This window comes from Mus caroli, unplaced genomic scaffold, assembly GCF_978045245.1.
Source record: "Mus caroli unplaced genomic scaffold, Mus_caroli_1 scaffold_16, whole genome shotgun sequence".
Classification (NCBI taxonomy): domain Eukaryota; kingdom Metazoa; phylum Chordata; class Mammalia; order Rodentia; family Muridae; genus Mus; species Mus caroli.
The window spans coordinates 69,010,001-69,028,179 of record NW_028227271.1 but is presented as its reverse complement, the minus strand read 5'-3'; the positions used below and the strand labels follow the sequence as shown (position 1 = coordinate 69,028,179).

Here is an 18,179-nt window from a genome sequence, read left to right as displayed (position 1 = left end):
AGCCACTGACTTAGGGAATAATGGACAACCAAAGATAACTGCATCTCCAAAATGTTCACTCCAGTATAGGTGATTCATTCCCCCAAAGATGTATCAACTTAAATCTTGGCTAGTAATATCTTCTGTCCAACCATAAACATTCTGTTTTTAGGGAAGTGCCTCTTCCACTCCTTTTCCTTTCTTGTACTTCTGGTGATCAAGCCCAGAGCCCCATTCATACTACTTCAGGTTCATTGTCAGCTCTGAGGAAATGTGTAAATATTCCAGCAAAGGGTTATAACAGCAGCACTTTTAAGATATAGACTTATATTTCAAGAAGTAGAAATATCAGGAAGTAATTTGGTTTTGGTTATTTCAATGTCTAGTTGTTAAAATAATCAACATTTCTATTTTCCCCTTTTCAAAGTCAATGTGTTCTTACTTATTTATCACAATCCTTTGTGTAAACAGTCTTGCTGATAATTAGATGATTACTAAATGTTGAATTTGATTTATACCACTGACATGGCTTGTATGGTTTAGAATTCCATTTGCTAATGTAGATAGCTGCTTCTGTTTTTAGTAGCTCAGCTGATGAATTTGCATTATGATGACACAAAGTTGTAGAATTTAATCAAGGTATCTTTTCTCTGAAAACTTCTGATTTGTGTTCATAGACTGAGGCTTGGTTAGACATTTTGCAAATACAGTGTTGCTTAAGTCAAGAGGTGTGAGAGGTGGAAACAGTCATTGTCCTAGAAGCTCCATAGTGGTGTGATTGAAGTCAGTGCTAGAGAGAAGGTAGATGGCCCGCAGTATCAGTTGTTAACAGCAAAGACTCTGGAATCTGGTTTGATTTGTATTCTGTCTTGCCTTGTGGTTTCATTTTGTGAAATTACCCAATTCTTCATGCCTCCGATCCTTCATTCTAAAAGGTGGATGATAGTGTTGACCTTTTAATCTTGTGGCTAAATGATTACATTTCCTTAGAATTGTGCTTAGTATGCAGTGTTAGTAACCTTGTGTTGTTTTAAATACTGATTAGCATATAATCTTGTGCTAGTGGAACTGTATTTGAAGAAGTTTTTACATCTTTAAGCTTACTGTAATCAGATGCACTGACTTGTAAAGGCTAGCAACAACAAAACTTTAGTAGTTTGTCTTTAGGCAAAAAAACCAAAACCAAAACCAAAAAACCAAAAAACAAACAGAAAACTGCTGGTTGTAGTCTTACATTCGGTCCACACTTATATAATAGCAATAGTCATAACATTAGTACTCCTTAGCATCCTTAGCATGGGTTCTGTGTGAGAAAGACAGAGTTTAATCACTTTATAAGAAATGACTTAGTTAATACTCAAAACTATTATTCTTAGTCAAAAGTTGCAGATAATGAATGGCCCGTGAGACAGTTTGTTCAGTGAGACTGGCTTAGTATTTGACAGAGACAGGATTTGAGTCCATCTGATGGTTCCACAGCTACTGGTTTCAGCCGCTTGTATGTACTGCCAATGTTTAGCTGTATTTTTATTATGTTGCTGAAACAAGTACGCAGGCAAAAAATTATATGTTTCTTAGTTACTAAATATATAAATAGCTGCAGTATTATACAGATATAGCAAATGTAGTTTTTGAATTGTCAAAAAATCGTGTCTAGAAGTGAGATTAATATTAAGTGATTTTGGCTAAGTTTATGTTTCTTTTTTAAACTTTTGCCTAATAATAGTGGACAGAAATTGATAGCATTTCAAATGATGACCACATCATATCAAGGTTGAATATTTTATCAGGTGCAACGAAGTAGTTTATGAAGTTTCTGTTTTGTCAGGTCAGTCTATCTGGGATTTTCTATCTCAGGGTAAGCCTCTTTTCCTACTTGTTTAAGAAGACTTTTTGAGGTACATTGTTTGAGATTTAAGAAGAATGTCATGATGGCTAGCTCGAGTCTTGCTGTTAACTCCTGTGATTGCTGCTGCGCCAGAACTTATAAACCTGTAGTGTTGACCCGAGTAGGGAGCTAAAGCCTGGAGAATTTACATAACTTTTAAAATGTGACTTGTATAGCACATTTAAAAAATAGTTTATAATTACATGTAGTTTAACAAGTTGATTGTAATTTTGAGTAGAAGTGATGCCCTTGTTTTTTTAAAATTAATTTTTCTTTAAGAAATGAACTTATATATGAAAATAAAAACACAAGTATTTGCTAACTTTTTAATATTTTATGTTTTAAGGAACTGAAGTTACCATTCACTTTTTTAAGTGGCCATATCCATGAACTGAGAATTCATGTACCATGGACAAAATTGGGCTCCGAACCTGTGGTAATTACCATCAATACAATGGAATGCATCTTGAAACTTAAAGATGGAATACAGGTAAGAAACTGCTGAGCCTAGTTGTTAGTATTATTACTTTCCATAGTAATATAATTTGTCATATCTTAGCTTGAGTGATACTTTCTATATCTGACATCGGCTATTAGTGACTGTTAAAATGTTGTTGTTATTGTTGTCTTTACTGGGGTTTTGTTTTGTTTTGTTTTTGTTTTTGTTTTTTTCAGAGCTGAGAACCGAACCCAGGGCCTTGTACTTGCTAGGCAAGCGCTCTACCACTGAGCTAAATCCCCAACCACTTACTTTCTATATGTCTATGAAAGTAACATGATTTAAAAAAAAGATGTTTTTAAATTTGGATAAAGCATCTACTGCCCTTATCCTCCCTGTAACTCATTTCTAATTATGTAGTTCTTTATCAGGGAGTGTTCCTATCCAATCAATCTTGCATGAAACGAAAGTTTCAGTTGGAGCTCTAGCCTGACTTTGAAAAAAAAAAAAAAAAAGGCAGTTACAATTAAACCATCTCCCTGGTGCTTATGCTATTAATTGCCACCTCAAACAGCACCAAATCAAATCTCTCCACTTTTCAGCTGTCGTTGGAGGACGTACGTAATAAGGTTTTATTTAGTAAACCAACCCTATGCATGGTTTCAGCACTAGCCAAACCTCACCAACTTTTAGTCTAGAAAAACAGGCATTTGGCACCCTTGTGATATACAGAGAAGTCACAGGGCAGTACCTGAGGGTCTGTAGGTTGCACACTTTGGTACCAGGTAACTTTTTTTTCTTTATAAGAAAGAGTACCCCACACTGCACAATAGCTCCTCCCAGGGTTTTAACTTTGTTTTATTTTCAAAACCAGGTCCAGTGAGCTTTCTGAACAGCTGGTGTAGCTACAGAGAAACCAGCTTCCTTCAGAGAGCAGTGCTTTTGGCGGGGAGGAGGAAATCCCTTCATACTTGAACATTTTCTAGTTGCTTATTTATTGTATTCTGGGGTATGGCGTAAGTACAGAGAAGCCATCACCTCAGATGGCAGCTTTTAAAAGATTTTTTTTTTCTTCAACACCATGAATTCCTTTGTTTCCAGCATTCCCAGGTAGGCCAAGGTGTCCTACAGAAAAACCTTGGGTTAGACCTACAGGGGGTCTGGCTGGTGTTAACAGAAGGGAGGGCAGAGCTGGTGCAGCTGGCCATGGAGAAAGCTGACTTGGCTGGTGTGGTACAGAGAAGCCAGCTTGTTTACATGCTTATTTCATGACTGCTTGCCCTAAGCAGAAAGTGCCTTTCGGGATCTATCTTTTGGAGGTTTATTACGTATGTCTGGTTCTCAATTCCAACAGTTTAATGAAGATCTAAATAAAATGCTAGGTTCTACCCTCCCCCCCCCAAAAAAAGCATATAAAGGGTGTTTTTTTATATAAATTTTCATTAGTTAAATCCCTTGGTACTAGGGAGCATGTAAATTTCTCATTATCTATATTCAGAATAAATGAGAGGCCTGATCAACTCCAGTTTTTAATGAGATTTTACTAGTTGATCTAATGCTAGTCAAACTTGGTAAAAACTAAAGAAGTGTTTTGAATTTTTTGCAGAGGTCGTATATGACTTTTTACTTACATGACATATCTAGATCAGAAAGTTGATCTTTTTTGGGAAGATGAAGTTACATCCATCTTTATACCAAATTTCATTGTTGTTTTTGAAGGTTTGTTTTCAGAATCATATTTTTTGTGTGAGTTAATTAAGGTTTTTAAATTAAGTTTACTTACTTGTTTGTGGGAATGTGTGTGTGCCATATGCACATATGGAGGTCAAAGGAGAACTTGTGGGAATCGGTTCTCTCTACCTTGTGAGTTCCAGGGATTGAACTCAGGTGATAAATCTGGTGGCAGATTCTCTTCCTGGTTGAGCTTTCTTGTTGGCTCAAAGTCACTCAGTCAGTCTGTCTGTCTGTCTATTTATTGTGCCTGTTAGAGATTTTTGCAAAGTTACAGTATTTGCTTTAAGTTGTACCAGCCTAAGATATATGAATTTAGGGAGGAATAGGTTAGAATACCAGACTTCTGTGAAAAAAAAATTTTTCCCCACTTACCCTGCACTAACATAGTGTGTGTACCATTCAGTCTCGTTGCTGCTTCCTCAGCACACTTGGTTTGTAGTCATATGGGTCTCTGAAACAGGATCTTGCTCTGTAGGCATGATTGGCCTTGATTAATCTCCTGCCTCAGTCTCCTTTGTGCTAGGACGATACTTTGATCTATTTGCTTTACCATTGCCTGATTGCTTTCCAATCGTAAGAGAATTGACAGGTATGATCGAAATGCCATTTTATAAGAACTGTAAGACAATTTTAGGATATCTTAAGTAGAACTTTAATTTCTGTGAAATTAGGGTTATTTATGAACTATTAAAATTATTTTGTATTTGAAGTAGATACTTTGTTAGAGTAACTCAATTGGGCTCCTATCTCTACCTACCTACCTATCTACCTACCTACATAACAATCTATTTATCTATGTAATCTTTGATTTCAAATCTGCATTATCCCCTCACACTTTAATAATGTGATTCTTGGAATAATAGGCCAATGTTACATTCTCACTAAAATTTATTTTGTGAACTTCTAGTATTTGAGATTTATTTATAAATCTGTAGCTAGTTATATTGTCACCTAGTTTTCTTTTATAGTTATATTTGGTAATTAATAGTCTTTAATCAGTCATCTGTTACTTGAATTTAAGTTTTTTTTTTTTTTTTTAATCTGGACTTGGTTAGGCCACCACGTGGTACTCTACATTAAAAGAAAGAAAAGAAAGAAAATTACCCTGACACTAAGTATTTTTTTCAGTGGGAAAGTAGAAGTTTCAAGGCCAGATGTCCTATGAGACACACATTTTAAACGAGACTGATTACAACTAATTGCAGGTGCTGTGGCATCAGATCTGTAGTAGACAACTTAGTGAAGTCTACAACTAGTATTTGTATATGCAGATGACTCCTGTAGGAGTGATTCCTTCCTTGCACAATATTTAGGTTTGAGTTTTGTGTTATGTATAACAAAGGGTCCACTATCATAAATAAACGACTCTCACACACTGGTTCCTTACAGACATTTAAAGTTTTGGTGGAGAAAGGATTTTTGAAAACAATGTTTGACATTTGGACAAATTATTTAGCATTATACACCTCTGGAGAGTAATACTCAGGTTTATGTTAATGATTGAAATTAAAGTTTGACAAAAATCATAATTGAAATGACATTTTCATGATACTTAAAACTATTTTCAGGCTTTACGCTTTGACCAGTAGTCTGTAATAAAGTTAAAAAATCTTAAGTGTGTGTACAACTGAAGGGCTCCAGTCAGACAGAGCTTCATACAAGAGAAGACATGGGATATTGAAGGTAGAAAGCAGGTACTGGATGGCCTGCCCGCATATGGAAATGTTAGTACTGAAGTATCACTGTGCGCTGGCTGAGCCTCATTGATCGCTCATGTGCAAACACATCGTTACCAGCTTTGCTAGGGAGCTTTGGCTGGTTTTGGCTGGTTTTCAAACACCTGTGCTTTGCCTACTGAGCAGTGACCTGAAAGCCTTACTCAGTGCATTTTGTTTGCTGCAAAGGCCACTGCGGGAAAGAGACTTCTAGTGATTCATAGTAAACAAGGTTTGTAATCAACTGCCCAAAATGTATTTGTAATCCATTATAATTAGAAGACTTTTTTTGTTTGTTTTTTTTAGGACAGGGTTTTTCTGCGTAGCCCTGGCTGTCCTAGAAGATCTGCCTGCCTCTTCCTCCCAAGTACTGGAATCAAAGGCGTGCAGCACCACTGCCAGGGTTGCACTGCCATCACCTGACATAATTTCAAAACTTGTAGGATGTGAAAGTAAACACATTGAATTAGGTAAAATGAAGACTACTTTGGTGTTCCCTTAAAACTATTTTTGACATTTAGAAACTTCATTAGTAATGCATTTAACTCTTTGCTGTTTACTCTGAGTCACTTGTGTCAGTCATTGTCCCTACCTTTAAGTCCTTTGAACTTGTTACTTTTGACCTATTTTTTTCTTTTTTTGAACACTACATAAGAATTTGATTTATGACATATTAGGAACACTCTAGTGTAATCTAATAATGTCCTGTGAACACAAAACTCAAGAACTAAAACAGTATATAATAGCTTACATGCTTTTTGTCTAAAACTTAACCCTGAATTTTGTACTACTTACAAAGTAAGTGTTTAAAATCTTTGTTTGTTTGATATAGGGTATTACTCTGTAGCCCTGTCTGTCTTAGAACTTGCTATGTAGAGCAGTCTTGAACTCTTAGAGATCCACCTGTCTCAGCCTTCCCAGTGCTGGGATTAATGGCTCCTGCCACTAGACTTCCTCACATTTAAAATCTTTAAACTTAAAAAATGCAGTCATTTGTAAGGCTGTCTATAGCATCAACTTTATTATTAATAAGGTTGAAGGAATCATTTGAATCTACATCAGAGCTCCAAAATGGTACACTATAGAACTATTTTGCTACCTTGGCAGATCTTTGGCAATGTTGAATATTCACTTGGGGAGAGAGGAGGAGTTAAAAATAGAGAGACACCTACCCCCAGCTCCTCACAATTGGAATGTGGCTTCAGAACCCTGACCTCTGCTTCTAGTAACCTCTTGTTTGTGTGCTCTAAACACTAAGAAGGCACCCAAGGCAATGCCAGTCTCAGAAAATTTAGCAAATAATAAATAAAGAACTTGAAAAAAAGAAATAACTAATAAACTTATTCACTGCTTATTTCAAGTCTTAAAAGCAAGAGTTTACTGCCTTTAGGGAAGGGGAGCCCTTGACTCTTGTGATAGGCTGAGTAGTCTGACACTCTGGCCTGCATAAGAACTCCAAAAGCTACACACTTGTTAATAAAGTTTATAAAAATTCATTAAGTGGAGTCTGACTAAATAATTTCCAAACACTGGCTGCATACCTGCTGCCGGAAAGTGTCAGACCTTGGGTTTGAGTTATTGTTTCATGTGTTGTAACTGGAATGAATAGGAATTTTAAGGAGGTGAATGGAAATATCAACAAAAGCAAACCCATTTGGAATTCATTGATTTTACTAGACTGGCCAGCAAGTCTCACAGATCCTCTCTTCTCTGCTCTCTAGTAGTGGAATTATAGACATCTGGCACCATAGTACTCAGCCTTTTTATAGGAATGCTGGGATCTGAACTCAGGCCCTTGTTCTTGTGGGGGACAAGCAATTGACTACCCCCTAGCTAGGTCCTTTTGTGCTTCTGTTGTTGTTGCTACTAGGTGTTAATTTGTGGTGTCTCTCTTATCCTGGTTGAAAACTTCTGTTTAACAATCTTGGTCGTGTTCATCTTGGGTTATTTCATTGACCAGCAGTATTGTGACATGCTGCAGCAACACAATTCTTTGTCCTTAACACTATAGTCTTTATTCTGTTCTCTCTAGTTTATGGCTATGCTGTTGACCTTATCCTCTTCTCTTTGCTGCAGGTCTCTTTCAGTGCCTTCCTTCAATAGCTGTCTTTCACTTTTATTGGCTTAATTGATGCTTTGCTGTCATGTTTAGAGTGCTAATTTCTTTTTCTATGCAGTTTCACATAAGTGTTCCAAGAAGCATAAAAGTGAAATGTGGAATTAATGTACAACTAACCATTAAAAATGTACAACCCGATAGATAGATAGTAGTAGTATACTTAATATAAGGGTTATTATATTCATAATTTTTTGCAACCTCCAGCACAATCTAGTTTCAAAATCTTTTATAACCTCACTAAAATACTCTGTACCTACTGATGCTTGTTCTAATCTGCTTTCTATCTCTGTAGGTTTGTATAATCTAGTATGTTACATAAAAGTAATATCATATGTTATATTCATGTCTAGCATCATTTGCTTAGTAAGAAGTTTTTGAGAGGTTCATTTAAGTTGTAGAGTATGTGGCAGTTAAAGTGAGAATGGCTTCCATAGGGCCATGTGTTTGAATACTTGATTCCTAGTTGGTAGAACTGTTTGGGAAGGATTAGGAGAAGTGGTCTTGTTGGAGGAGATGTGTCAAAGGGGTGGGCTTTGAGGCTTCAAAAACCTCTTGCCGTTTCTTTGTACTCTTTGCCTCCTATTGCCTGCGCTTTTGTTCCCCTGGTAAGAACACGCTCAGGGCAACCGGAATCTTCTGCAGTACAAACTTTATTGCTTACCCCATCAGGAGCCAGTGGAGAAAGGAGCCAGAGAGAGCTGCATGGCTAAGCACTGCAGTAGAAGGGCTCTGTGGCATATATGAGCCTATTCTAGGGAGACATGTCATCTTTCAAGAAGGTTGAGTGTCCAAGTGTCCTTCCCCCAGGAAAAACGACACGGGAGCGGACCAAGACCCCTTTGGGTGATGAGCCTGGGAGGAGGTTTTGTGTACGGCTCCTTTACTTACACACTGGGGATTTGACCTCTATCTCCACTCTCATTAATATGGGTGGCCTATTGCTCTTAAATAAAAGAAAAGGGGGAGATGTAAGGAGCCGCCTTCACATTCGCCATTACAAGATGGCGCTGATGGCACTGACACCCGTGTTCTAAGTAGTAAACAAGCAAGCTGCGCATGTGCCGGGGTAGCTTTCCACGCCATGTGCTCTGCCTTTCCCGTGACGACAACTCTGGCTGATGGGCTGCAGCCAATCAGGGAGTGACACGTCCGAGGCGGAGGACAGTCCTCCATAAAAGGGAGGGGGCTCCGCCATCTCTCTCTCTCTCTCCGCTTTACTTCTGATAGACTGTCTTGAATTTTGTCCAGAATTCTCCACCCTGTCTTAACCACTTGTTGACATATGAAAAGAAATAAAAGGGCTTTTAACACTAGAGAAAGTTCAAGACTAGACATACCTTGTAAAGCTGTAACAAACGCGCATCAGTTCCCCAGCTGAAGAGTTCTGAATCTAAGTCGGATCCTTCTCAACAGTCTGTTTCCGGGAACACTTCATTACCACAGTTCCCCAGCTGTAGAGTTCTGAACCTACACCGGGTCCTTCTCAACAGTCTGTTTCCGGGAACACTTCATTAACCGCTCCTTCTCCGTGATGCAGTAGTTCCCGGATTTCGGCACCATTTATTGCCCGCCGCTTTTGTGTGTCCCCCTGGTAAGAACACGCTCAGGGCAACCGGAATCTTCTGCAGCACAAACTTTATTGCTTACCCCATCAGGAGCCAGTGGAGAAGAGAGCCAGAGAGAGAGCCAGAGAGAGAGAGAGATGGCGGAGCCCCCTCCCTTTTATGGAGGACTGTCCTCCGCCTCGGACGTGTCACTCCCTGATTGGCTGCAGCCCATCAGCCAGAGTTGTCGTCACGGGAAAGGCAGAGCACATGGCGTGGAAAGCTACCCCGGCACATGCGCAGCTTGCTTGTTTACTACTTAGAACACGGGTGTCAGTGCCATCAGCGCCATCTTGTAATGGCGAATGTGAAGGCGGCTCCTTACAGCCTCCTATTTGGGGGTGGGGATCCAGATGTGAGCTCTTATCTGCTGCTTCAGTGCCCTGCCTGCCTGCCTGCCTGACTGTTGTCACATTCCCCGCCACGATGGTCATGGACTCTAACCCTTTGAAACTGTAAGTCCAATTAAATGCACTCTTTTATAATTTGCTTTGCTTGTTACCAAAATAGGAGATTAGTTAATACAGAGTATATGAGCACTTTGTTTTCATGGCTGCAAAACATGGTATACACATATGTACAACACAATGTATTTATCCATTTTTTTCATGGATATAGACATGATTTTTTTCCTCTTCTTGGCTGTTAAGAATGACAGGATTACAAATGTTATGTACAAGCTTCTGAAGAACATCAGCCTACGTTTCTCTTGGGTATAGCTCCATGGGAAGTGTAATTCTTTGCTTAACATTTGGTTGGCTTGACAAACTCTTTCCTGTAATAACCCTACCATTTTATGTTTTCACTTGTAATATTCAAGAGTTCATTACTACTTGCTTATTGCCATGGACTGGACCCAGTCGGAATCATTCAACCTGGGGGAGAAATCAGGGTTCTGGTACTCAGCTGGGCAAGGAGTTGGCGAGTGACAGACAGGAACACAAGAGATTGCTGGACCTGAATGTAATTTCTCAAAGCGAGCATCAGACTTATATTACAGAAGAAAACAAAGAAGATAGGTGATATACATCAGCTTAGATATATTGATGTCATCCGATGCATAGTGACTCCTTACACAAAACAGAGAAATGCATACATAAAGACTGGCAGGAACCAGGCAGTGATTACAACTGAGATAAAAATGGCCCTATCTAAAGTCAGCTATTCTAGGAGCCAGGTGAGGATTTCGCACCCTAGTCACAAAGGTCCCTTAGTAAGTGCTTAATTCTCTGAGCCTTGTGAAAATTTGCACCAGGGGATTTCTGCTCTTGCTAACCTTTTCATGAATAATGCAATACTCTAGTTCCTCCTTAAACCACAACCCACTTTCTTCCTAGACCATTGTAAATTCCTGCATATGGGAGTGACTGTTATTTTAAGTATCTGTAGGGAACCTCCATTTGTCTGAGAACTCACCAACTTTCTTCTAATATGTAATGTAGTCTGCCATACCTGACTGTAATGAGAATTCTAAGTTTATTTTGTAGAACTTGCCCTGAGATTTCTACTCTTATTTAGTAAACTGCAACGCCTGATTTCTTTCACTATCTCTCTTTCAACTCTGGAGGCATTTTGTCTGAATAAGTCAAATCATTCCTTGGGGACACCTATAATAAAACAATATTGAAGGAAAGCATGCAAGACCCTCCATGACTATCGCAGGGACAAATCTGAAACACATCTGTGTTATGGGATGCCAAGACCTCTAGGAGACCAGTTTCTGTGAAACTTTTTGCCTCAGGACTGCGGCCAAGGTTTTGGGCTTGTCATGCAGACTCCACTGGAGTGGGCATGACAGCTTATATTCATGAAACCAGTTTTTTTTTTCTTTTATTATTTTATAACAGCTGAGTATGAGTGATATTGTTTGTGTTTTTGATTAGTATTTGTCTTAGTCAGGGTTTCTATTCCTGCACAAACATCATGACCAAGAAGCAAGTTGGGGAGGAAAGGGTTTATTCGGCTTACACTTCCATGCTGCTGTTCATCACCAAAGGAAGTCAGAACTGGAACTCAGACAGGTCAGGGAGCAGGAGCTGATGCAGAGGCCATGGAGGGATGTTCTTTACTGGCTTGCCTCCCCTGGCTTGCTCAGCCTACTCTTATAGAACCCAAGACTACCAGCCCAGGGATGGTCCCACCCACAAGGGGCCTTTCCCCCTTGATCACTAATTGAGAAAATGCCTTACAGTTGGATCTCATGGAGGCATTTCCTCAACTGAAGCTCCTTTCTCTGTGATAACTCCAGCTGTGTCAAGTTGACACAGTATTGAGTACAGTATTTTCACAGTAACTAATGATGTTTATCATGTTTTCATGTTATTTTTGATTATTTCTGTATCTTTATAAAATGTCTTTTGATTATTTTATATTTTAGTAAAATATATATAAAATATTACTTATTGTCTCCCTCCCTCCCTCTCTCCCTTCCTTCTTTCTTTTTTTAAGACAGGGTTTCACATTATAGCTCTGTATGGCCTTTGTAGACCAGGCCGGTCTTGTGCTCCACAAATTTGCCTGCCTCTGTCTCCTGGGTGCAGGCATTAAAAGCTGGCCTTTATTCCACTTTTAAATGTATAGTCAGTAACTGTCTTAGATAGGATTTTACTGCGGTGAACTTACCAAGGCAAATCTTATAAAGGACAATATTTAATTGGTCTAGCTTACAGGTTCAGAGGTTCATTCCATCTTCATCAAGGTAGGAGCAGGGCAGCATCTAGGCAGGCATGATGCAGGCAGAGCTAAGAGTTCCACATCTTCCTCTGAAGGCTGCTAGTAGAACACTCACTTCCAGGCAGCTAGGGTGAGGGTCTTAAGGCCATGCCTGCAGTGACATACTTACTCTAGCAAGGCCACACCTTCTAACAGTGCCACTCCCTGGGCCAAGCATATACAAACCATCACAGTGATACTATGCATTCATCTATTTGTTGCCACTGAGTTTAAGTTGGTAAGCAGCTCAGTTACATCTTTAAAGTAGGAAGTAACCTGGTTATCCACAGTAGGAAGGATTACAGGAAATGATAGCAGAGAACAGTACATTCCTTTTGTTATATTCTAGAGAAAAATGATAGGAGGCCAATGGAACTAAGCCAGTGGCTTTGGAGAAGTGGAAACAGGTTATAGAGGTGAGTACAGGAATTCAAGGGGGTGCTTCTGGAACTGATGTGAACTATGGCATTGTTAGCTAGGATTTTTTTTTTAAATGAGTTAAAAAAGACTTATCAAGTTCACATGCTCACATAATTAGTAATTGCTCTCACTGAAAAATAATACAGAAGATAGGTGTCTGAGTTGTTTTTTTTTTTTTTTTTTTTTTGCTGTGATAAAATACCACGACCAAGAGCATCTTAAGGGAGAGGAAGTTTATTTTAGCTTGTAGTTCCAGATGGATAAGAGGCCATAAGGGGATGCATGGCAAGCAGGAACAGTTATGGAGGCGTGGCAAGTGGAGAGCTCACGTGTTCAAATGCAGACATAAAGAAGAGTGAGAGAGGGAACTCAAAGTAGTGTGGAATCTCTAAACTCAAAGTTTGCCTTGAATGACACTCGAGGCCACATCTCCTCAACCTCTCCAATAGTGCCATGAACTGGGGACCAAGTGTTCAAACATCTGACCTATGGGGGATATTTTTACTAAACCACTGTAGTAGGTATTTGTCTTAGGGTTTTGCTGCTGTGAAGAGACACCATGACCAAGGCAACTCTTATAAAGGACAACATTTAATTGTGGCTTGCTTATAGGTTCTGAGGTTCATTTTATTATCATCATGGCAATATCCAGGCAGGCATGGCGCTGGGGGAGCTGAGAGTTCTACATCTTGTTCTGAAGGCAAATGGAAGACTTTCCCCCTCACTGGGTAGACAAGCCCTCAAAGCCCACCCCCACAGTCACTGCACTTCCTCCAACAAGACCGTACCTAATAGTGGCACCTGTAGGGCCAAGCATATTCAAACTACCACAGCATTGTACATTGAAGTTTTTAAGGAAAAACTAACATTTGTTTAATGATTAATTTTAGCATTAAGTATTGTTTAGTTGTAATGAATTGAATGAGAATGCCCCCCATAGTCCCCTATTATTTGAATGCTTAGTCACCAGGGGGTGGCACTATTTGAGAAGGATTTAGGAAGTGTGGCCTTGTTGGAGGAAGTGTGTCACTGAGGTAAGCTTTGTGGTTTCAAAAGCCCACACTAGGCCCAGTGTTGTTCTTTCTTCCTGTGAATCAATATGTAGTATGTAGCTCTCAGCAACTCTTCTAGCTCCATGACTGCTGCCAAGCCCCTACCATGATGATAATAGGCTAACTGTGTGAAACTGTAACCAAGCTCACAATTAAAAATGCTCTTTTGTAAGAGTTGTCTTGGTCTTGGTGTCATTTCACAGCTGATTAAAAGTTAAAAAAAAAAAGCAGATAGCCTTTGGATGGGTGAAATATAAGTAGATCATACAACATAGTTTGAAAAATGTAAGAATTTGGGAATGGAAGAAATCATGGTTTTCTGTGTGTTTCCTGTGTCTGGAGTCTAGAAACAGTGGAAGGGAAACTTTGGAACGTGATACTTTATTATAAGTATCTGACTTAAAAAGTCAGATATACATAGAAGGACTTACAGAGACAAAGTTTGGAGCTAAGCCGAAAGGATGGACCATCCAGAGACTACCCAACCCAGGGATCCATCCCATAATCAGCCACCAAACCCAGACACTATTGCATATGCCAGCAAGATTTTGCTGAAAGGATCCTGATATAGCTGTCTCGTGTGAGGCTATGCCAGTGCCTGGAAAATACAGAAGTGGATGCTCACAGTCATCTATTGGATGGAACACAGAGCCCCCAATGGAAGAGCTAGAGAAAGTGCCCAAGGAGCTGAAGGGGTCTGCAACCCTATAGGTGGAACAACAATATAAACTAACCAGTACCCCCAGAGCTCGTGTCTCTACCTGCATATGTAGTAGAAGATGGCCGACTAGGCCATCATTGGGAAGAGAGGCCCCTTGGTCTTGCAAACTTTATATGCCCCAGTACAGGGGAACGTCAGGGCCAAGAAGTGGAAGTGGGTGGGTAGGGGAGCAGGGTGGGGGAAGGGTATAGGGGACTTTCAGGATAGCATTTGAAATGTAAATGAAGGAAAATCTAATAAAAAATTGAAAAAAAAGTATATACATGCAACAACAACAAACAGTTTTAACTATAATCTGTCTTGTCAGTTTTATGTTACGTATAAGCCTGCAAGTTAAGTTGCATGAAGATCAGACTTGACTTGCATTGGTTCCACAAAATACTTGCCCTTTGCTTACTGAGGGAGTTTTTACTGCTGTTGGCTGTAATGAGAAGTCTATGAGTTATTTTGTACTTGTTTATCCTATCCTTTTTGATCTTGAAAAGCTATGTGTTTATTATTCTTTTATAGCTTTTTGAAGAAGACGTAATACTTGGCTAGAATCAAGGAAGGCTGTAGTTTCATGATGGTTCTCTAAGAGTGTTATGAATGAGTGAACTTTGGGGGCCAGTGTGACTTTAATTTACAGTGTCCCATGCTGAGAATGCTGTAATTTATATGCCTAAGTGCTCTCAGCAAAAATAGTACTGTAGTTTGAGACTTAATGGCTTGTTGGTGGTGCAGATTTCCTCTTTGCTGCTGATTTTATGCCATTCTAATTGTTACTTGCCACTAAAGATAACAAGGCCATAGATTGCAGCTTCTGTTTGTTTGTTTCTGTTTGTTCCACAAAATCAACATACAGTTATTCCTTGACTTAGATCTGATGACTAGATACCTGTTAATTTCTTTTCTTAAATGTACTAATTTAAAAACTAGCTTATAGTCTTTGTGTGTATGTGTGTATGTGCGTATGTACGTGTCAGTGGCCCACAAATGGAGGTGAGAGGACAGCGTGTGGGAATTGGTTCTCTTCTTCTATCATGTAGTTTCTGGGTGTTGAGTTTAGGTTCTTTGGCTTGGTGGCAAGTACCTTTACTACTGAGTCGTCTTCACATTCCGAGCTTCCTCATTTTGGCAGGACTTTCTTTTTAGTTTTCAGAAATTGTACTGAGCCTTTATATCTCAACTGAGATTTGTTTCAGTAGAGATTTCTTTTTTTTTAAATTGAAAATTATTATTATTATTTTTTTATGTGTATGAGTGCTATGTGTTCATAGAGGCCAGAGAGGGCATCAGGTCAGATCCCCCAGAACTGGAATTACAGGTGGTTGTTAGCTACCATGTGGACCCCAGAAAGAGCAACCAGTGTTTGTAAACACTGAGCCATGGCCCCAGCTCCTGGAGCTGGGCTTTACATTTCTGGCTGTTAATTGCAGTGTTCAGATTGTTTATATTTCATGTGCTTTTTAAAATGGTTAGGTTTAAACTAATGTCTTTTATATTCCATTTGACTTTTTTTTCTTGTTTTCTTTTGGATTGAATTATATAATCATTCTCTTTTATTTCTCGTTTACCTTTCTTTAAATCCTGTTAGTGGCCAGTTGTGGCGTGGAAATATTAAATGGAAAAATTCTAAATGGGTAATTCATATTTTAAATTACATATCATTCTTGTTAGGGTCATGAACTCTGTAGGATGTGGAAGTTTTCCCCAGCATATCCATGTAGTATATGCTACCTGTTAGTCACTTAGTAATAATTCAGTGAACTTTGATGGTTCTGCACTGTTTATATTATATAACCTAGTTTGCTTAAAATAACTCTAAAGAGCAAGAATAATGATGTTTGCAATTTTGATATGGTATAATTCTAATTGATTTTTAATGCAGGGTATCATTTAGCATAGCTAACCTCTTGACTACATGGCTGAGGATGATCTTTAACTCCTATGCTTCTTGTTATGGTCTTCCAAGTGTTGGGATTGCAAGCATGTGCCACCATTTCTAGCACAATTCCGTTATTATCAGTTATTTTTAATCTTATTCTAAAATTTTTACAAATTAAATTTCATTGTAAATATGTTTCTAAAAGAAAAATTTATCTCTATTAGTTATTTATTTCATTCCTGCAACAAAATTCTTGACAAAAGTAGCTTAAGGAAGGGTTTCCATTTTATAGAACATAGTTTGTCTCGGTGAGGAAGATGAGGAGGCAGAACCAAGGAGGCACACTGAGTCTGCAGGCAGAGCTGGGCACACTGAGTCTGCAGGCAGAGCTGGGCACACTGAGTCTGCAGGCAGAGCTGGGCACACTGAGTCTGCAGGCAGAGCTGGGCACACTGAGTCTGCAGGCAGAGCTGGGCACACTGAGTCTGCAGGCAGAGCTGGGCACACTGAGTCTGCAGGCAGAGCTGGGCACACTGAGTCTGCAGGCAGAGCTGGGCACACTGAGTCTGCAGGCAGAGCTGGGCACACTGAGTCTGCAGGCAGAGCTGGGCACACTGAGTCTGCAGGCAGAGCTGGGCACACTGAGTCTGCAGGCAGAGCTGGGCACACTGAGTCTGCAGGCAGAGCTGGGCACACTGAGTCTGCAGGCAGAGCTGGGCACACTGAGTCTGCAGTGAGAGCTGGGAACACTGAGTCTGCAGTGAGAGCTGGGCACACTGAGTCTGCAGGCAGAGCTGGGCACACTGAGTCTGCAGGCAGAGCTGGGCACACTGAGTCTGCAGGCAGAGCTGGGCACACTGAGTCTGCAGGCAGAGCTGGGCACACTGAGTCTGCAGGCAGAGCTGGGCACACTGAGTCTGCAGGCAGAGCTGGGCACACTGAGTCTGCAGGCAGAGCTGGGCACACTGAGTCTGCAGGCAGAGCTGGGCACACTGAGTCTGCAGGCAGAGCTGGGCACACTGAGTCTGCAGGCAGAGCTGGGCACACTGAGTCTGCAGGCAGAGCTGGGCACACTGAGTCTGCAGTCAGAGCTGGGCACACTGAGTCTGCAGTGAGAGCTGGGCACACTGAGTCTGCAGGCAGAGCTGGGCACACTGAGTCTGCAGGCAGAGCTGGGCACACTGAGTCTGCAGGCAGAGCTGGGCACTGAGTCTGCAGTCAGAGCTGGGCACACTGAGTCTGCAGTCAGAGCTGGGCACACTGAGTCTGCAGGCAGAGCTGGGCACACTGAGTCTGCAGGCAGAGCTGGGCACACTGAGTCTGCAGTCAGAGCTGGGCACACTGAGTCTGCAGGCAGAGCTGAGAGCTCCATGTGCTTGTGCTCAGATGCTTTCTCCTTCTGAACTCCTTCACCGTATCCCTTGGAATGGCAGAACCCATGTTTATCCCTACTTCAATTCACCAATCCAAAAAAATCCCGAAAGCCAAGGCAGAGATTTGTTTCCGTGGTGATTCTAGATCCCATCAAATTGGCAAGATTAACAGTCACAGATTCTGATTTCTACTTTAGTGTCTATTTTCTTGCTTGTTTTGGGGGTATGTGTATATTTGTGTACATGCCGTGATGCACATGTGGAATCCATACGATGACCTAGGGTATCAATCCTCACTTTCTACCTCATTTGAGACAAAGTTTTTCTTTTGTCTTTTACTGCTGTGAACAGACACCATGACCAAGGCAAGTCTTATTAAAAAACAACATTTAATTGGGGCTGGCTTACAGGTTCAGAGGTTCAGTCCATTATCATCAAGGTGGGAGCATGACAGCATCCAGACAGGCACGGCACAGGCAGACCTGAGAGTTCTATGTCTTTATCCAAGGTGTGCACCACCACCGCCTGGTCTGAATCTTTCTCTGTCTCCTTTCCT

The 18,179-nt window shown here is 40.4% G+C and overlaps 1 protein-coding gene across 2 annotated transcripts in view; it reads left to right on the top strand.

Annotated features, from left to right (window-relative positions):
• Window positions 1-18,179, top strand: part of Vps13b (vacuolar protein sorting 13 homolog B) — a 553,787-nt gene that overhangs the window by 5,862 nt on the left and 529,746 nt on the right. For both annotated transcript variants that reach the window (XM_029469591.2, XM_021183993.3), the window contains exon 3: window positions 2,214-2,357. In XM_029469591.2, the coding sequence (XP_029325451.1) occupies window positions 2,214-2,357 (144 nt within the window). The remainder of the gene's footprint in view (window positions 1-2,213; window positions 2,358-18,179) is intronic.